Source organism: Dermochelys coriacea, chromosome 15, assembly GCF_009764565.3.
Source record: "Dermochelys coriacea isolate rDerCor1 chromosome 15, rDerCor1.pri.v4, whole genome shotgun sequence".
Classification (NCBI taxonomy): domain Eukaryota; kingdom Metazoa; phylum Chordata; order Testudines; family Dermochelyidae; genus Dermochelys; species Dermochelys coriacea.
The window spans coordinates 2,081,120-2,102,029 of NC_050082.1; the positions used below are offsets into that span (position 1 = coordinate 2,081,120).

At 53.9% G+C, this 20,910-nt stretch overlaps 1 protein-coding gene across 4 annotated transcripts in view; it reads right to left on the reverse strand.

Moving 5' to 3' along the window:
- The window catches only part of GAS2L1 (growth arrest specific 2 like 1), a 38,282-nt gene extending 26,660 nt beyond the window's left edge, over positions 1-11,622 (reverse strand). For 2 of the 4 annotated variants that reach the window (XM_038373480.2, XM_038373478.2), the window contains exons 1-2: positions 10,519-10,690; positions 8,764-9,438 (exon numbers count right to left, since the gene is read on the reverse strand). In XM_038373480.2, coding sequence (XP_038229408.1) covers positions 8,764-9,414 — 651 coding nt within the window. In that variant the 5' untranslated portion in view covers positions 9,415-9,438; positions 10,519-10,690. Of the gene's footprint in view, positions 1-8,763; positions 9,440-10,518; positions 10,874-11,516 lie in introns of those variants that run through there. The other 2 variants (XM_038373479.2, XM_043498173.1) reach the window with 2 other exon arrangements.
- Between the last annotated feature and the right edge of the window lie 9,288 nt (positions 11,623-20,910).

Here is a 20,910-nt window from a genome sequence, read left to right on the forward strand (position 1 = left end):
GTACCTTTCACAGCCCAGCCACTTTGGTGAGGTGCCCAAAGAGAGTGAGGAGCTCACCTTTGAGCCCGCAGGGTTTGACAATCAGGACCTAAATCAAGCATATACAGATCAATCCATAGCCCAGCACTGAAGTGCTCTGACCCACAGCATGGACACTACTCAGGGATCACCGACGCACAGGAGTGTGCCTCTCACGGCAAGATTTGACAGATGGGTCCGACCCATTGAATTCAGATCCAGGCTTCTCCAGACTCAGGCAGACACCTCACTGGAGTCCCCCAACCTTTTCTTTCTTCCTTTTCTTCTACCTGTCTCTGTCCCTCCTACCCCAAACCTCTCCATTCAGTCCTCTAATCCCCTCCCCCTCTTCCTCAGTCCCCCAACCCCCATCACCAGCAAGTCAGCTGAGGCCGGGTGGCGGAGCCGGTTCCCCTTGTAGCTGTGCCTGAGCTGGAATCCCTGCATGGTCAGAGCGATGAAGGCCACTGAGGAGAGCCTGGCACAGTGCGTGCCCAGGGCCAGGCAGCAGCCGTACACCAGGTAGGGCAGAGCTCCCTATGGCCTTTGCTGCATTTACAGTTCCACCAAGCAGACAGGTTTCAGAGTAGCAGCCGTGTTAGTCTGTATTCACAAAAAGAAAAGGAGTACTTGTGGCACCTTAGAGACTAACAAATTTATTAGAGCATAAGCTTTCGTGAGCTACAGCTCACTTCATCGGATGCAAGCAGACACTGGCAGCCACTCCATCATGTGTCATTTCCAGGGCCCAGAACATGCTCTCCAACTCTCCTCTCCAGCCTGGAGCCCCCAACCTATCCCTCGCAAGCCTACAGCTCTCCAGCCCAGTAGCATTGCACTGGATTACTAAGCAGGTCTGGGACAGGAGGCTAAGCAAACCCTTTCCTGCGAACCTGATGCACTCCATCTACTCCAGTGCAGGCTGGGCAGCAAGAGAGCATTCTTGTCACCTAGCCTGCAAAACAGACACCAGGTTTTCCTGGAGCAGAACAGTGATGCCAGGTGCTGCTGGCGCCCAGGGCTTTTCTGTCCACAGTAACAAGGACGCGGTGTCAGCCTGCCAGGTGCAGCATTCTGCCCCATCAGTCATACTGCCCCTTTCATTGCAGCGGGCTCTGCAAACCCCACTGCAATGTAGGTACTATCCCCATTTTACTGACGGGGAAACTGAGGCACTGTGGTGCTGCAACCTGTCCATGCTGTGAGTCCTGACTCCCACCGCCTGTGGTAACCACTAGAGAATGCCACCCTCTCCAGCTGCTGCTTGCTGAGACTCTCAGGACTGTAACAGGAGCGAGCATGAGCAGATGCACGGGTCAGTGGCTGCTGCGAGGTCCATACACACAGCTCTGGGACTGGAAGCAGCCTCCTGCAGGAAGCTTGCTCTCCACTCCACGCTCCACCCCACTTCTCACCATGCCCATAAAAGCCCAGGGCATGTCACACGGCTGGTCATTACAAAGCAGAGAAAAATGTATTTCAGCTGGCTCTGCTTGGAGGAGGCTTCTTTAAATCTCAGCACAACAGTGTGGCCACGTCTCTTATGGGAGCACAGACGGGCAGGGACACATTGAAATGCCGTTTGGTCACTGTAGGCACAATCCTGCAGCCAGCCGTACTCTGATCACTCCTGCTAGCCTGGGGGTGGATCATCCCCTCCCAAAACCCTTCCCTGGCCTGGGAGTGCAGTCACATCGTCCCACAGCAAACACCCCTTTAGACCTCCCCCACCCCTGTGAAAGAAGTCAACCAATGAGTAGCCATCACAGCAGAAGTCCCCAGTGTGCTCCGAGGTCACCCCCCCACCCCAGCAAGCTGGAGTCTTAATGTGGAATGGGGGAAGGGAAAGGGTTTACATTAAAAAGGCCTTTGAGATTAGGGAGTCAGGGGAGGTCAGATTCCCCCTCCTGCTCACCAAGGCTCTGATTAAATGATGCCTCAGTAATCCAGATACACACCCACCCCCTCCTCCTTGGGACTTCAGGGCTCACCAACAGCAAATGGGAACGGGCAAACGGGCGGACTCTCAGCTTGTGCTGTCTGCTGGGGGCACCGCTGCTCCAGTCACGCTGCCAGCCCTGGGTCTCCCATCTCCTCCAGCGTCCCCTTTCCCTATTCCGAGCCCCTCCTCTACTTCTCCCTCTCCTAGCCCCCTGTCCCCCACCTCCCTCCAGGTTGAATCAGACCCAAAGCCAGTGCTGGAATGCAGCTGCCGGGCTCTGGGCTCCCAGCCCGAGGGGAGCTCCCCAGCCCAGCCATCCCCTTCACAAGCAGAGGTGGGATGCCTGCTCGAGCTCAGTCCAGCCTCCGGAGTGCTCACGACCTAGCCCCCGCTGCAAAGGGCTCAAGGGAGAGAGCAGCGGCCTCAGCAATCTCTCACCATGGCTACCTCAGTGCCCTCACCCCTCTCTGTGCACTGCCAGTCTGCTCCCTCGCACCGACACTTGGGAAACTGTCCCATCTCTATTGTGGGGCAGCAGCCCAGAGCTGCTCGCTGGACCCCTGACTTCCCCAGCTGCAGTGCACCTACACGATCATGAGGCCTGGGGAAACCCAAGGCTGCTGGGTGCCCCTGGAGCAATACCCTGTGTCGCTGCTGCCCCCTCACCATTTTCCTGTACCCCCGCTAGCCGTGCCCTCCTTGGAACTGACCCAAGCCCACTAAGTCGAGAAGGGATGTTGTGCATCAGTCCTCCAGAAGCCAGGCCAAGAGCAGCCCAGACGCCTCCTTAGCTCAAGGAAGCCCCCTTAGAGCAGTGGAACATGGGGCCCCATAGGCATGACCCAAACAGCACACTCCAGCCCAGGGACCTTGCATCTCCAGTGGCCCACTGTGGCTGGCTGGTGGGCACAGCGGGACAGTCTGTGTAGGCCCTCAGAACCCCCATGCAGGCCTAGCATGGCTGTGCTGACTATGCTCCTGGATCTCCAGTTGCCCCATCACCAAGACTCTCATATGAACTTGCTGTTGGAGCAGCTGCGAGCTCCTACCGCACACAGCTGCCAGGTGCTGAGCCAGCAGCCACTGGCTGCTAGAAAGGCTATAATCTTACCCTGCCCTTTAGAGAAGAAAAACATCTTAAATTGGTGCGGAGACAAGAAGTGGTGAGGTCTCTAAGGGAACACCGAAATAGACGGGAAAGCAGAGCCCTACCGCCAGGCGTGGAGTAAATAAATTGAGGCCCTCACTAGATGACCAGAGTTTGCTGCCCTTTCCTGCTACTGAAGGCCAAGATCACTTCATCTGTCTCCCGAGGTTCCTCTCCATGTGTATTGGCAGGGAGGCAGCAAATATGGTGCCCAGACTAGACACAGCACCCTCTCCTGCTAGAGAAAGCTTCTTCCCCACCAGGCCTCAGGGCACCCCACTTAGCAATGCCAGCGCTCCCCCCGGCAATGGATTCCTATGCCTACTGCAGGATGGCCCTTCGTGGGGACTAGGGGAGGAAGACTGCCAGCCAGCATTGAGCTCCACAGGGTCGCTTGCAGGGCCCCAAGAAAAGCCTGCAACCACCTGTGGATGGCCATCGCATCCCCATAGAGCCAGGAGGCTGATGACTGTCTCGTCATCGGGGCAGGGCCCCCAGGTGGATTCAAGAGGCAGCAGATCTAGCATGGGCAACGGGAAGCCAGTGTCCCGTTCCCTAAACACTGCACTTCTGCTCCCCACGGCAGAGAGGTGCAGCCCTCCTGCACTCGCTGCATGCCTGGCAAAAGCGGCACACACACACCAGTGGCAACAGCGTCTGTGGGCGGCCAGTGCAAGGCTGCAGCACGCACAATGCCATTAAACCCCCAACACCGCTGGCCACCAAACCTCTGCCACAGCCCAGCTGCGATTAGCCCTGCCAGCCACCCCCCAGCACGGCCAGAAGTCGCTAGAGGGACATCAGCACAAAAACACAACCCACCATTACAACTATAAAGCACTTGAGAAGGAGCAACTCCGGTTGCTTGGCCGGCTGCTCCCCAACCCTGCAGTGAATGGAAATCGGGGTGAGGAACCAACAGGATCCATGGTGCTTTCAGCTGGGAACAGGAGGCAAGACCCAGCAGCTCGATCTGGAGCCAGACAGATTTTCTCCCAGTCCTCAGGTTGAAAGCACGTTGCTCTGCATCCCTCCATCCTTTCATACTAGCCACCTGACCAGCACCCACCCTCACTGGAAGGAACCCCGCCAGCCTATGCTGCAAGGCACAATTCTGCAGCGATTCTTCCCTCTCAGGCAACAGGCTAGACAGGATCAGTGTGTCTCTCCCAGCTCCAGGCAGCTTCATTACACCAGTAGAGAGCAGAGCTGAGGGAGGAAACAGCAGCTGGGACATGGTTCCCTTAAACCCAGTATTACATGGCCCAGCCCAGGAAACCTCAGAGGAAGGAAGGTCCAGCGGTTAGTGGGCTATCCTGAGATTTGGGAGACCAGGGCTCAATTCCTTGACCTGGCACAGATTCCCTGTGTGACTTGGAGGGCATCTCTCTCTCTGGGCCTAAGTTTCCCCTCTGTACTCTGGGGAGAACAGCCCTGTCCCACAGGGGTGTGTAGGGATAAATCCATTATAGATTGTGAAGTGCTCGATACAGTGGTGATGGGGGCCAGAGAAGAACCATAAATACACCCCACACCCTGCAAACATGCCCTGCAGCAACTGGCATCCATTTAAGCCCCTCCCAGCACCCAGAATGCACCACATCCCACCGAAGCCTTATCAGCGCCCAAGAATACACTAAGCAAAGTCACTGCCAACAAAGAGAGGAGCTGGAGGTTCCTAGGTTACGGAGGGCGGAGAGCGGTGATCACTACAACTAACAGGCTAGGAGGTGTGCACATCCTATCACAGCTGCCGCTGGCCCTGCCGCGAGGATGGGTGTCTCATCCACCCACTGGGCTTTGACTGCAAGATCTGCCGAGCAGGGGCTGTCATCTGGGATAAGTCAAGGGGGCCCAGCAGAGTTGCTACTACAAGGACAGGACTCCATGCCCAACACCCTGGGTACAGGCACAGCAGCAAGGGCCGACCCCTCTAGGGTCAGATGAACAGTTCCATCCCTGCTTCATCTCTAGGGGAGTACATGGCACGACCCCAGGGATGGAGCTCTAAGGTCTTACCCCTCCCCTCACTTGCTTCTGCAAATCTCTGGAGCTGAGAAGCCAGAGCGGAAAGCTCACAAGAGAGCAGACTTGCACCCACTATGCCATCCTGCTTGCAGCCTGGCTGGGAAAGCCCTGGCAAAGAGCTTCACTGTAGCATTTCTGCTTCTGACCAGAATCAGGAAGTACCCAGCCTCACGTGGGAACAGTGGCATTTGGCAGCTGTTAGATAACAGGATTTGTATAGAGATAGATTCCTGAGTGGAGACTGCTTGTATTCAAGGACAGCTCCTCTTAGCCCCCAGCTCAGGAGCCGCCAGACGGCTGAGGACATCAGTGTTTCACTCCTGGCTCTAACACCAACTCAACCTTTCACCATGCTCAGACCTTTCCCTGTGCCTCATTTTCCCCATCCGGACAACAGGGCCGGGAGGGTTGATTGCTGTCTCTGCAGATGTCAAGTGCAAAGGCTAAGCCATGCGCAGGGCCCAGGAGTGGACCAGGTGAGAGCATCAGAAAACCCCACTGGCTGCCCTGACCTCGCTGCTCTTCCTGTCCATGCCCCAGCTCCTTCCAAGTACCAGTTGGGCCAGGTGGCTGCAGCGCTAGGGATGAAACCTTGGGCTGGGATTTGACTGTTCCAGAACTGCCAGCAGTCCCGGGAAACTGCAACTGCCATAGCTACCCTAATCAGCTGGTCCTCCTGCCCCTATCCCATAATGCAGCGTGCTCTGGTTAGAAACAGTCCCAAAGCCCCCTGTTCCCAGCCGCAGTGCTAAGCACTATGGGATAGATGCCTTGGGAGCCCCAGATTAAGGAATTTTGGGGCCCTGAGTAATATGGATATTGGGGGGCCCAATTTCACCTTTCATAAACTAGACAGCAAAGCACTCACCACATATATCCCTGCCCACAGACCGCAGAATGCCCCCCCACCCCACACACACAGGCCCCCAAATGCCCCTCCCACTCCACATGTACCCCCCTACAACCCTCCCTTAGCTCCCACGTATCCCTGCAGCCCTGACATACACCCCACTCACCACAGTCCCCAACATCTCCCATTACTCACCCCACTGCTCCCACCATCCCCACCACCCCTCAACATTCCCCAGCCCCCTGATCCTCCCTAACTCATGCCCCCAAAGGGCCCACTCACCCCACAGCCCACCAACAACTCGAACCCAGCCCCCAGGACCTGCCTGGACCTTCACCAGCACAGTGCCCGCCCCCATCTCAGTGCTCAGCCGTTGTCCCAGGCTAGAGTGGCTGGTCCCCAGGCAGCCGCCCAGCAACTGTGTGTGCCCCCATCGCTCCCTGCACTCACATGGCCCAGTGCTGCTTGGGTTTGATCCACAACAGACGAGGGGCCAGGCCACACTGAGCCAGTGGCATTATGAGCTGGCGCATGGGTCGCAGTGCCGCTCAGTTCTGGGCTCTCTCCCCTGGGGTTGGAGGCCCCAGGCGAGTGCACCAAGTGCACATTGGTTAATGTGGGCCAGCCTGGAATGCCCAGGCCCACATCAGAACGGTGCTGTCAGGACAGAGGGCCCCTCACACTACCAGAGCAGCACAAAAGGCCTTAAACCAGGTGGAACCAGCCCCCCTAGGATTCCTCCTACACAGGGACTTCCCCAGGGCAATCCAGGCTCAGCACCAGCCCAACTTCCAGCCCTCAGGTAGGGGGTCAGCCCCGAGGAGCAATTCACTGAGAATCAGGCTTAACCCCCCCGGGTGCGACACACAGACCCACTGCAAGGGGGAGAGAAACCAGGGTTTCCCCAGGCTGACTCCCCTGCACCAGCCACCTCCTCACTTAGTAGGGCCTCTCCCACAAGCAGGCCCCAGAAGACTGCACACTGCTGTCCCTGGTTTGCTTTGCGAAATGGGCACGGCACACCTTGGGAAGAACCAGCATTTCTGCATGTTTCCACTTGAGAAGCTATAAAGCAAACTCCGGGTCTAAAAATAAAGCCAGTGATTTATCCAAGGGCTTAATTTCAGCCTGTGTACTTTGGGAGGGAGAGACTGCTTTGGCAACCACAGGGCCAGCTCTGAAAGCATCATTCAGGACCTGCAGCTCCCGGGGCTGGAAGATACTTAGAGATCTCAGTTAGTCATATTCCCTAGGCCCCTGGCTTCAGCAGAACCCCACCAGCCTCCCCTGCTTTCCGCCCTGGCCTGGCAATAGGCTTCGAACAAAGCCCAGGCTGGGAGAAGAGCTGTTTTCTCAAGATGGGAAAATTTGTGATGAAGCTGCAGCCGAGCAGAGAGAATGCGACAACAAGGGTCTCATCTCCCAGGGCGGCCCTAGGCCTCCATTAGAGATGGGCACTGGCCACACGGCTCTGACCCCCAGCCTGGCTTTGCTAGAGCTTGCTGGGATGTCAGGATGTTCCCGTCAGTGGGCGCCAGGAGTCCCTTTTGACAACTAATAAATAAAACAAGCAGCAAGATCAAAATCTTCACAGATAGAAAAAGGTACCAAGGGAACCAGATGGGTGATTACACGTCAGATTTTCCTCTAAGGGGAATCACGTCCCTCACCCACACACACAACTTTCCGGGAGGTATCTGGCTTTGCTATTGGACCACTTTGCCCTTTCAACTGAGCACAGCTTTAGAGCCTGCAGCCCTTGTCACTGGCTAGAATGAGACTTACCCACCCCCAAGGGCAGAGAGGAGAGGAAAAGTACTGGCTCCCTATATGAGCCCATACTCCATGGTTGGCCCTCTTTGCTACACATGACTCAGCAGTGAAATAGTTAGAGACACCAAAGTCAACTTAAAATGTGGCCCAAAATGGCAATCCTGAAAAAAGCTTTTATAAAAGCCCAGAGACCAACAGAAATACTCCAGTGGAAATGCTGTATTTGTTCCACAAGCCAGTCCCTGCTGCCCCAGGCATCCAAACCCAGCAGCAAGAAGAACTGGAAAGCCAGAGAGTCACCTGCGCTGATGCCCAGCATCTGAGAGCAGGGAAGAAAGCAAACAGACCACAAATAGCACATTTCACTTTCACTCATCTAAGACATCATTAGTCACAGAGAAAGGAGTTTGCTTACAATGCATTTTTAAGGTGGCACTGCCCCTTTAAGGATGCGGACACTTTGTTATTAGGTTTCAGAGTTAATACCACAGGGAGATGGATGGGAGAAATTCACTGCAGAGCGGTTTCTAGCATCAGGATCAGCCAGCATTGCTTTGGAGCCTATGCAGAATGACTGCTTCCCAGGCATAAGGTGTTAACAACTTAATTTTTAAAAACAGTGAAAGTTTAAACCCTGCCAGAACCATTGGTGTGGCCAGAGAATCGCCCGTTTGGTACATCCCCACATACCAGCTCAGTCCAACACCCATCCCCGCAGACCGGGTGGCGGCATTGCACAATTCCCCGATGCCCCACTTGGCTGCAACCACAGCTCACACTTGGCCTGGCACACCCATCCCTGGGACGGGAAGGCTCAGTCAGTGCCAAGGACTACCCTCCATTGGTGGAGAGAACCAATGCCTTCCAGCTACCTCTCCCCCATACAACGCTGAAGTGGCTTAGATCACTAGGATCACATTGGGTAATGGTGGGAGGAGAGGGTCTCATGTTGCTTGTAAGTTACCTGGGGACACACAATACCAACAAAATGGAACAGTCTCTCACCAGCTCATCCAGGTTCTTGAGGTCACACAAGGAGATTCTCTGCAGCCTGCTAGGGTAGACAGGTGATTCAGGGCCCAGGTCTTGGTTATCCTCCTGGGTTTCCAGCCCCCCATAAGCTATCTGATCCCTCATTTCCTCCTCAATCTCCTGCTCCATCTGGATCAGCATGGGAGCCAGCATCCCAAACTTGGAGCCCCTCCTAGCGACCTCCAGAAGGCACAGGACGAAGTTCTTCTCATTCTTCTTCAGCACCAGGTCATTGGTTTCGAACATCAACACGTCCTGGATGCCCAGGTCCTGCCGGCACCACTGGATGAAATTGGAGATGTTGTCCCTGGCGATGAAGGAGCCAGGCACCACATTCTTGGCCTGGTAGATAACCTCATTCTGGGGCACCCTCATGTGGACGGCAGCTTCTGGGTGCTGCTGCTGGAACTCCAGAGCAATGCGGTTGACGTTGTTGGCATGTTGGCAGAGATCACACCCGGTCTCCAGGGTCTCCATGAAATTCTCCACCTGGACATCCCAGCCATAGAGGATGTTGAGCCACTCAGCTAGGTCCTCCTTCATGGCATAGAGATACTCCTCACTGGACCGGAAAGGCCGGATGCTCTTGGAAGCTGCAGACTGGATGTTGCTCAGCTCAGCCATCTTGCATCCCGTCCCTGGGCGTCACTTCAGTGAGAAGATGACACATATTAGAGACCGAGAAAAGCAGAGAAACTACCACTCCTCCCTCACCTCTCCAGTGAGCTGGAAGCCACACCCAGCTCCTCCTATGTAGCAGACAAGTCCAGCAACGGGAACAGATTGCATCATCGGTATCCAGATGCCAGCTATTGAGTGGAAGAAGCATTGTCCCATGGGCAGGGCTGGTGTCACTTTGGGCAAGTTCCTTCCCTTCCCCTCTCCGTGCCTCAGTTTCCCCAATCTGTAAATTGGGGGCTGTGAGACGTACCCCACATGCATGAAGCACTTTGAGGTCTTGGGACCTGATTTCCAGGAGTATTCAGCAACCCTGAATCCCACTTACTTCATCTGAAATTGCACGTCCTCAGCACCTCTGCAAACAGGGCCTAGGACCCAGTATCTTTAGCTCAAGAGACACCCTGAAGCTTTCGTCTCATGGCCCCTTCCCTCTGCTCTGTCCTCCTTTCTCCTGTTGGGGCGGGGAGACCATGCACGCCAGCAAACTCTGGGAATATTTCCAGCCCTTGATCATCAGTTATTTTTTAACTAAGGGAACAAGGAGCCGGTCACCAGTCATTGAACAGAGGGGAGACACCCTGCAGCCAGGCATGGGCTGCCCTGAGGGATGAAGTGGCAGCAGCCAGTTGGTTTTCAGGACCAGATTCACCGGCTCCTTTCAGGTGCCTAACAAGCCGCTCTGGGCTGCAATCCCGTGCAAGGAGGAGTCACAACAGGCCTTTACCAGCCGCCAGTTGAGCTGTGGCCCATACTCAGAGCTCGGAAAGCTTGGGGCCTAGGGGGCCTCAAGGCGCTTTTCTGGAGAGGGAGAAGGGGGGGTGCTACATCCTGGCCAAGCACTAGGAAGGGCCTTAGGGAAGGGCCGTGCAAGATCCACCCCCCAGCTGCAGCGGAGCCCTTTGTAAGGCACGGAGCTCAGGAGCGGGCTGCCAAGTTCCTGCCCCCACCAGAGCCAGAGGCAGCCGCTGGAGCTGCCCAGCTCACCCCAGGAGGGGCCGCTTCTCCCGGCACAGGGCAGGGCCCAGGGAAGGGGTGGGCGCTGCTCACCTGAGTCACCAGCCTCCCTGCCCCTCTGCCCGGCCGCGAGCGATCATCCGAGCAGCCGGCGCAGAGGGAGCTCGGCCGGGGGGCTCCACGTGCGGCCTCCCGGGGCAGCCGGTCCGGGTGGGGGCTGGCGGCGGGGCAGAGCCGCGCAGCCCTGGGGAGCCGGAGCTCGCTGGAGGGAGCCTCCCCCGCCAACGCCTCGACGAGATTCAATCCGCCAGGGCTGAGCCTCGCCCGGGAGCAGCGCAGCGCCCGGCTCCGGGGAGCGCCCGGAGTTTCCCGGGGCCGCTTCGCTTCTGTCCCCGGGCGGACAGTTCGGCGGGGCCGGATCGCTGTGGAAACTCCCCGCTGCCCTCAGCTCGCCGCCGGCGCCGGGGGACAAGGGCGGGCCGCCCCCTTGGCTCGGGAGCCGGCCCAGGCAGGGCTGCGCCCACTGTTAAAGCGCCAGCGCCGCGTTACGCCTGGGGGCGACGGGCCGGTTTGTGGATTTTCAGCGGGTCACGGGATGGGCGCGGGCAGTGACCTGGGCTGGGCAATGGCCAGAAGCCAGGTTAAATCCCTTCCGTGGCTCCCGGAGAAGGCTCAGTGGCGAGGCCGCAACTCCCTGCCTGCAGAACAGGGCTAGTGGCGGCCCCGATCCTGCCAACTGCTCCGCGCCAATGGACCCTCTGTGCCAACGGCTAGTCTGGGGGATCGGCACCGTGCCACTAGCCGGGGCCTTTGCTGCGGCCCCTTGAGACCTACAGAGGAAAAGCAATAGATGCAGCAGACTGGGAGTTAAGGAGACATGGGGTCTATTTTCAGATCTGCTGTAGAGTCGCTAGGTGGCCTTGTGCCTCAGTTTCCCTAACCCTAGGCAAAATGATATATAGCTTTGTAATACGCTCCAAGGTCTACAGCTGAAAGGTGCCACTGAAGTGCTGAGTGTTATTAGAGATATAACTATTAGCACAATATATTCTAACAGTGATCTCTGGCTTACACCAAGGACTTGAACCCACCTGTTTTGCGCAGTTGCAGAACTGGTATTGAAATTTGCAAGATCTAGTTTCTCTTCCACTTTAAAAAAGAAAAAAACAAGCAAAACACTTCTCCCTGGAACCTCAGTGGCAAGAAGGCATCTCGGGTTTGTTAAGGATGGCCAAGCTAGGCATCAGTTTTGAGCTGGGAACCTGCCATGAGGTTTCACCTCAGCTGGGCTCTTAAGAACAGGTCTCCCACCCGGAAGTTGCAAAGGTTGGTTCTGGACATGAAGAGGCTGTGCCTTTAAGATATTAAATGATCTAATTCTTCCTGCCTGTGACACAGCCAGTTCACCATTATTTGTCAGCCGCTGAGTCATGACCTCATTGTCGAGTTTAAATATTTAATGGACTGGCAGCTGCACAAAGAACTCCACTGCAGTTTGCAAGTAAGAGCCGATGTATGAAAACAAGACTCGGGAGCTTTTGTAAAGAGGAGAGAAGCTGCATCCTTGATGGGAAGGTTACTTCCTGTAACTGAAGGTTCTTTGAGATGTGTGTTCCCTAGCTGGATTCCAAACGCGGCTGCACATGCATGCCTTGCGCTGGAGCCAGAACTGTTCACAGTCATGTCCGTTGATCCACACATGCATTAGGCGTCGACTGCATGGCATGTCCAAAGCTTTAAGAGGCTACGCGTGGTCAATGCCGCTCCACTCTTATCTGGAAGCAAGGGAACTCACAGCAGAGAGATGGAGGGCAGGATTGGAATCCAGACAGGGACCACACATCTCAAAGAACCTCCAGTTACAGTAACTAACTTTCTCTTCTTCTTTGAGTGCTGGTCCCTAGGTAGATTCCAAACATGAGAGAGTAGCGAGCAGTGGTCAGTGAGGAAGTGGACGGGAGGGCTCTGTAGGATAGTGCGCAACCGATTGCTGCATCCATTGCAGTGGCAGGGGTTATGGCATAATGGGCGGAAAAGGTGTGGATGGAGGTCCAGGTGGCTGCCCTACAAATGTCATGCCATGGGATGTTCACGAGGAAGGCCAACATAGCAGAATATGCCCGCGTAGAGTGGACTGTGACCCCCAGAGGCGGGGCGACAGAGGAAAGCGCACAGCAGTTGGCAATACACCAGCTGATCCATTTAGGGAGTCACTGTGAAGAGTGCACATGACCCTGGCAGCATTCAGCAATGGTGATGAAGAGTTGAAGAGACACACAGAAGGGGTGGGTATGCTGAAGGTAATAGGCCTTAGGGTAAAAGGTTTAGGGTAGAAGGTTGGGAGGTGCACACTCTGGTTAAGGTGGAATGGTCAGGCCACTTTGGGGAGAAATTTGGGATGGAGGCGTAGGGAGATCTTGTCCTCATGGAAGACAGTGAAAGGGGGATCTGCCCTCATGGGCACCAGTTCACTAAGGCATTGTCCAGAGGTGACAGCCACCAGAAAGATCACCTTCATGGAAAGATGAGTGAGGGAGCAGAGGGTGGTGGTTCAAAGAGTGGCAAGGACAATATTAAGGAGTTCCAGACCATGGGGAAGGTGTTGAAAAGGCCACAAAGGAAGCGGGAGGTAGCAAGGTGGGTGAAGATGGAAAACCCATCCACAGGGCGAAGGAAGGCACTAAGAAGGCACCATGTGGACAGACAGAGGAGTGGGCGAGGCCTGATCAGCAGAGAGAGAGAGAGCACAGATAATCGAGGATGATGGGAATGGAGGTAGAGTGCAGGGAGTGTTGGTGGCGCTGTGCCCAGATGGTAGAATGGCACCATTTGGCTCGGTAACATGCGTGAGTAGATGGGTGCCGGCTCTGGGTAAGGATGTTGCAGACAGGAGAGGAGCATGCATTGTCTATGCATAAGCCCCATCCAAACCCCAGGCTTTGAGATGGATTGGGGTGTTGCAGCTGGCTCTTCGCTTGTGTAAAGAGATGTGGGAGGTCTGGGAGATGGATCGGAGGGCGAGTGGAGAGATGTAGGAGATCCAGGTACCAGTACCGGCAAGGCCAGGTGGCGGCAATGAAGAGAAGAGTTCTGTGGTCGTGCTGCACCTTGCACAAGACTTGGGGAAGCAGGGGAATGGATGTAGCGTAGCAGAGGCTGGTGGTCCAGGATAGGAGGAGGGCATCACCCCAGGAGCCCTGGCTGAGGTCTCCCCTGGAACAAAGGAGGGAAAGCTAGTGATTCTCTGGGGTGGCAAAGAGGTCTCAACACAGTGTGCCCCAGAGACAGAAGAGGGACGGAGAGTGAGGTTGTGAAGTTCCCACTTGTGTTGGCGTGGAAGGAGTGGCAGAGCATATCCCCAGGGAGTTGCTGGTGCCCGGAAAGTTAACAGTCTGTAGTGTAAGTTGTGTCAGAGGCACCAGTTCCAAAGGAGGATGGTCTGTGCACAAAGAGAGGGGGATCAAGCTCTGCCTTGTTTGTTTATGATGACCACTGTCATGTTATCGGATAGCAGATGAATGTGGTGAGAGTGCATCCACACTTCCCTGGGTGACCAGAGTCCTTGAGCTGTGTGGCTGTCCAGATGAGCACCCCAGCCAACAAGGGAGGTGTCTGTTGTGAGATGGTGTGAGGCATCAGGGGTATGAAAGGGGTGCCAGCCAGGACTGTGGACAGGTTGCACCACCAGGTGAGAGGAGAGGACCGATGCGGGGATGAGAACCAGCTTGCTGAGATGGCTGGAGTGTGGGTTGTAGACAGAGTGGAGCCACGGCTGGAGACAGGCATATGGCGTAATTGAAGTGCAGGCCGCCATCTGGTCCAGTTGAGAAAGGCATTGACGGTGGTGGGTGGCGGCAGAGCTGCACAGGGTGTGGTGAGACCTGTGGAGCAATCGGAAGGAAGGAAGGAAGGAAGGCAGGCATGTGCCACAACAGAGTCCATAGAGCTCCTATGAAGGTAAGACAGCGAATAGGGACGAGGACGGATTTCTCCTCCATGCAGATTCCCAGGGCATCAAAGAGAGAATGCAGGGTTCGGATGGTAGCCAAAAGACTGGTTCGGGACGGTGCCATGAGGAGCCAATCATCCAGATAAGGAAACACCAAGTGACCTAATTGATACATGTATGCCACTGTACCAGCAAAGACCTTCATGAACACATGGGGGGTCCTGGCCATGTAGGGGTGCGGGACGCATTCTATGGCGCCTTCCACAGGAGGGTGTTAGGATACAGATATTCAGGCTTGCCTGTAAAGGCCTCTACTTTAAGAGCTTAGGTGTATTTTTATTACTTAGCTAGTTACAGGGGTATAAAAACAAAGAATCAAAATCACAGTCTCCCTGTGTATGAGCCTTCTCTCACTAGGACAGTCTGAGGTCTCGTTCTTAGGCTAAGGCCTTTGGCTAAGCAGCAGGGGCAGCCATAAGCTGGGAATCCTACGGTCACATCCTCACATCCCAAACCAGTCACACTGACATAAGGTGGTACTGGGCCGTTAGGAAGACAGTCCTGCCCTGATAGTGCCCATCACCAGCAGATAAAGAAACAGATCTTAAGATAGTTAAAGAAAACTTAGTTTGATACCATCCTGTCTGGCAAAAATCACTTATCGATGGTTGTGGTTGTGAAACCCTCATTTCTTTATGTTTTATCTTTATGGCCCCTACTTTTCTATAGTTAATCTGTCTGGTTCTCTAATTGTTTCTGTCTGATGTATAATTAATTTTGCTAGGTGTAAGTTAATTAGGGTATTGGGATATAATTGGTAAGAGAATTGTTACAATATGTTAGGACTGGTTAGTTAAATTTCTGTAAAATGATTAGTTAAGGTATAGCTGAGACTATTACTACAAACTGGGGTCAAACAGGAAGTGGGGGGAAGAGAAATTGGAATCATGTTTGCTAACGGGGAGAACGGGAATAGGGAATGGGGAACAGGGACACAGACAAGGCTCTGCGGCGTGGGGAGCCGGGAGGGGGACACGGGGTAACGGCTCTGCGGCGTGGGAGCCGGGAAGGGGGGTGCGGGGTGAACGCTCTGTGGCATTGGAGCCGGGAAGGGGACACTGGGGAACAGACTCTGTTGGCGTATAGAGAGAACCCCGACTGGTGTGAAAGGTTTCGGAATATGCTTGCTTGGAAACTAACCCAAATAAACATTGCATTATCTGCGCTTTGGGCTTCTGGTCTTCTGCTTTCTGTCTGTGTGACAAGAACCAGGGGAGAGGGTGAAGGGAAAGCCCTCCAACAGAGGGCATCTGTTTCCTCTCTGAGAGGATGGCACTGTGAGGGAGTGTCCAGGTGCTGCTGGGGCGAAAAGAAGTAGCATTCAATGTCCAGCACCCAGTGGTCAGTGGTAATCTGGCCCCAGTTGTGAGCGAAGGGGGCAAGGTGACCCCTGAAAACTACTCACAGGGTGGTAGGAGGGATGGAGGAAGGTTTGCAGGTCTTGTGTAAGGAAACAAAAGGGCTACTTGGGAGGACATTGCAGAAAGATGTGGAAGAAGTAGCTGTACCAGAGAAGCATTGCCACTGTGAATGTGGATGATGGCAGGAAGCGTCAGGTGGGCGCTGCGGGGTAAGGCTGGAATGTGGTGCAGGGATGGGGTTGGAAGGATAACCATAGCTGGCAGCAAGCTGGGGCTGGGGAGTAGAGGCCCAGGACCAGAGAGTGGCACAAGAGTCTTTGAGCAAATGCAAAGATTCATCCGTTTTGTCACTGAACAACTTATTGTTCTCAAAGGGAATGTCCTCCAGAGTAGTCTGGACCTCCTGCGGGAAGCCACTGGACTGGAGCCAAGCGTCCAGGCAGAAGACAACCCCTGATGCCAGGAAGTGTGACACAAAGTCGGAGGCATCAACCACAGCCTGGAGAGCCACGTTAGCTACCAGTCTGCCCTCGTACACACAGCGCTGGAAGTCCTGCTGTTTTTCGGGGGGGGTGGGGTGGGGAGAGAAAGGCCTGAAAGGCCGCTAGCTTAGAGTATGAAAGAAAGTTGTCCTTGGGCAAGATGGCCGGTAACCGGCCGTACGAAATTGGAGGCCAGCAGATTGAGCTTTTTAGCGGCCCCGTCGGGCAGCATGGGCGGAATGTTGCTGGTAGGCCAGGCCAGTCACAGCTTACACCACCAGCAAGTTGGGGGATGGGTGGGTGGGTGTAGAGAGAGTCTGTGCCCATAGAGGGAATGAAATAATGGCACACGCCCATTTCGAGATAGGGGCACAAGAGGCCAGGGTCAGCCAAACAGCTTGGGCTGGCTGCATGAGGGCGTTTTCATTAATAAGGAGGATGGTACAGGAGGGTCCAGGGGGTTTCAGGATGTCCAGGAATTGGTTTTGTGGAACCTGGACAGGTTGAGAGCTGTAGCCATGCATTGAAGCAAGTGCTGGTACTGCATGTGGTCGTCGGGATGGCAGAGTGGACGGGATAAGAACATCATCAGGGGATGAAGAGGCGCCGTATGGACCAGAGGGGGTGATGGTGCTGCTGGTGCAGCAGGAGTGGGAATGTTAGAGGCTCCTCATGCACAGAAGGGGGAGTGGTATGTGTTGAAGAAGGGTGATGAAGTGGGTGGAGTGGCACACCTCGGTTGGGTTCCAAGCGGTCCAGTAGGGCCAAGCATAGGGGTTGACAGGCATCGGCAGAGCTTGTGGGTAGCGGAACCAGGATCAGCTGGCAGAACGTATGTCAGATGGTACAGTTGGTGCTGGGGATCTGGGCTGTACAACTGGGCAGGCCAGAAGGCAGTGTCCAGTTCTGCGACTACTTGGATTCTGAAGACAGGTCCGGTAAGGGTGGGGATATCAGAGCCAGTGGTACAGTGATGGTTGGACAATCCGAGAGAAGCAAGGGGTGAGGGTGCTGGTGGAGAAAGGTGGAGCAGAGCAGAAGGCTGGAGCAGGAGCAGCTCGTCGGCAGGAGACAGCAGACAAATGGTGCCTGAAGGACTGGGGTGTGGAGGTGAACCAGCATGAGCTCAGCTGTGGGCGTAAGAGGCATGAGATAGCCAGGTGTACATGGTGCTGCAAGCCCTGATGGTTCTGGAAGAGTGGATGGAGCCAGAGGTGATGGTGGCGGATCAGTCACCAGGGCCAGCAGTGGCATCAGTGGGGTGTAGTGCTTCGACTTTGCTCCATGCAAGTCTTCTTCAGATCAGGAGCATCTGGATCAACGTGTGACTTCTCATCTGACCTGGCATGGCCCAGGGACACAACACTGCACTTGGAGGCAGTCCCTGTCAGGGAGCCCCCTTTATGCCCATGAGCACGATTCTTGTGTGCACAGTGGGCTTTGGCTGGAGGGGCCGGTGCTGGACAGGAAGGGCCTGAGGAGGCAATGGCTGCCAGTGCTGGGCATTGCTTTGATGGATCCGTGGTCACCGGATCTGGTTATGCATGTGGGTGCATCGCTTCCTCCATAAGGAAATTGCAGAGGCAAAGTTCTCTGGCTTCCTGGGTACGAGGTGGGAATAAGCCACAGATGGAGCAGCAGGTGGCAATATGAGTCTCACCAAGACAGTAGAGAGGGTGCTGGTGCTTGTCACTCACGGCAAAGAAGCGCGGGCAGGAAGCACAGTATTTAAAACCGGCTTGCTGGGGAAAGACCCCCAGAGGAGAGAGAGTGCAATGAAAAGCCCAACGGAAACTTCAGAACTATAACTAACTAACAGACAGCTAAGAACTAGAGGAAAACTATAAACAACGAACACAGAGCAGTTCTCTTAGTGAGCTAAGAGCACTGAGGAACAGAGATTCCAACTCTGGCCATGCAGCGGTAAGAGGGAACTGGAGCGGCGTTGACCTGCGCAGCCTCTTAAAGCCTCGGACACGCCACATGGTCAACACACGACACATGTGCGGATCAACGGCCACAACTATGAACAGTGCTGGCTCCGGCGCATGGCGCGCATACGCACCTGCGTTTGGAATCCACATAGGGACCAGCATTTGAAGCAGCAGCACTGGGTTATTGTAAGTAGTTTCTAGGAGAGGTTGTCTGGCCTAGTGGATGGAGCAGGGCCCAGCCTAAGGATTCCTGGGTTCTAATCCCAACTCTCCCACTGGCTGAGCAATCTCAGGCTAAAACTCCCAAAAAGGGTTGGTAGTTGGGGTGGGTGAAAAATCTGGGGCCTGATTCTCAGAAGCTCCTAATGCCCCCCAGCTGCACATGAGGCCAGGGGGAGCCTACACCCAGCCGCATCCCTGAAACTCAGACTCACACTGAGCACTCAGAATGAAGACACCAAAAACAATGTGGCTCCATACCCTCTCAGGCTTCAGTTTCCCCATCTTCAAAGGGGGATAATACCAACCCCCAAGACTTTATAGAGAACTATGATGGGATGTGCCAAGGGTTATTATTACCTGTTTTCCCAGTTCCTTTAATTAGGTGACATGCCCAAGGAGCCTGTGGCTGAGCCAGGAACTGGAGCTGCATCTCCAGTGTGCCAGCCCAGGACCCTGTCCACGAGACCATCCTCGCTTCCAGCAAGAGGTCACCACTGTGAGGAAGTTCATGCTCTGGGGTCTCACCACCAGCAACTGGGGGGAATGACAGGTGTCAGCACCACTGCTTCCCAGATCTCTGTACTCTGTTGCCAGCCCTGTTCCGCTGTAGGTGCAGAGTAGGACGACAGTACAGCTCAAAACAAAGGCCAGCCTAGAAATCCACAGAGAAAAACAACTCTGGTCTGCAGTTCTGCAGAGCCCAGAGCTAAAGCAGGATTTACTTTCAGCCAGGAGGAGGAAGGGCAGATAGGCTGGGGAATGCTGCCACCTCCTGGCTGCTGTGCCAGGCACACTGGGAACGCAGATCTCAAGCTCTTTCAATGGTCTGTCCAAAAGACAGTCAATGGAGCCTCCCTTCTAGGCAAGCACCTGCCAGCCAAGACACACAGACAGGTACGTACAGGCACAGGGAAGGAGTTTTCCATGCAGTGGAGTGACCCAGTAGTTCAGTGCTGCGGTGGTACTGAATGGATTTGGAAATACATCGGGGTTGTCTTTTGTTGAAGATCCTTCCACTGTTAGCAGCTAATTAACCCCCTGCCTAAGCTGTCAGGGATGTGAGTTCGGCCAGCTTTAAACTTGTATCTTAAAAACAGGGAAAAGAAAAGGAGGACTTGTGGCACCTTAGAGACTAACAAATTTATTTGAACATAAGCTTTTGTGGGCTACAGCTCACTTCATCGGATGCATGCAGTGGAAAATACAGTAGGGAGATTTTATATAGACAGAGAACATGAAACAATGGGTGTTACCATACATACTGTAATGAGAGTGATCAGGTAAGGTGAGCTATTACCAGCAGGAGAGAAAAAAAACAAAACCCTTTTGTAGTGATAATTGTTACGGTGTGTATGGTAACACCAAATGTTTCATGTTCTCTGTGTATATAAATCTCCCCACTGTATTTTCCACTGCATGCATCCAATGAAGTGAGCTGTAGCTCGCGAAAGCTTATGCTCAAATAAATTTGTTAGTCTCTAAGGTGCCACAAGTACTCCTTTTCTTTTTGCGAATACAGACTAACACGGCTGCTACTCTGAAATCTTAAAAACAGGAGTGAATCTCCTCTACCAAAAAATAAAACCATCAGGATTCTGGCCTGCATGTCACTTGGCTGGCATTGCTAGGCCATGACACTGAGCTTATAGATCAAACCCGTAAAACAAATCTAGGGGGATTCCGTTTACAATGACAAATTTCTTCCTTCACTCCTAATAGATCACCTCTAACCAATCATAGCTTCAGAAAGCCTCCCCCCCTCCCCCATTTATGTGAGGAGGAGAGAACCTTTGCCATAGCTGATGCTCGAGTTCCCTGATTTTTCCCCTGCCATACACAACATCCTTGGATGATATTTGCTCTAAAATGTCCCACCCTTGCTATCACATGCACTAGTAGTCACCACACTGGACAGAGAGGCTTGGAATGATTTGATTATTCTCCATGAATAATGGTAAACAATACACAACCCCACAACAAAACATTTCCATCAATAATAAATGTGATTTACACATAAGCAAAGTAAAAAAAAAAAATATGTCTGAGATAAGAGGTTGATTTATGACTATTTACTTTGTATATTTAGCCATGTGATGTAGACAATTCAGGTCTAAGTGGTAATAAAGCTTTAACTTTTTGAACCTGAATGTCCGCTGTCTGAATTATCTGACCAGCCATAATTTCCCATAACTGTGAAAATTAAAGCAAGAAAAAATGGGGGGGGGCTATAATTTTGCACAATTATGAAAATTTAAATGGACAAAAATCTAAAAAATTGCTTAAAATAAACATTGATATTATCCATCAAAATTATATTTAAAACTATCAAATTCTGCCAACCCTACATATACGTGTGTTCCCAGCATCCCCATATGCTGCTGAAGTGGAGACACCAACTGGGAAATGGTAGGGGGAAATTCTAATGGAGTCAGTCTCTCTCTCTCTCTCTCTCATGCACACACGCGCGCGCGCATGCG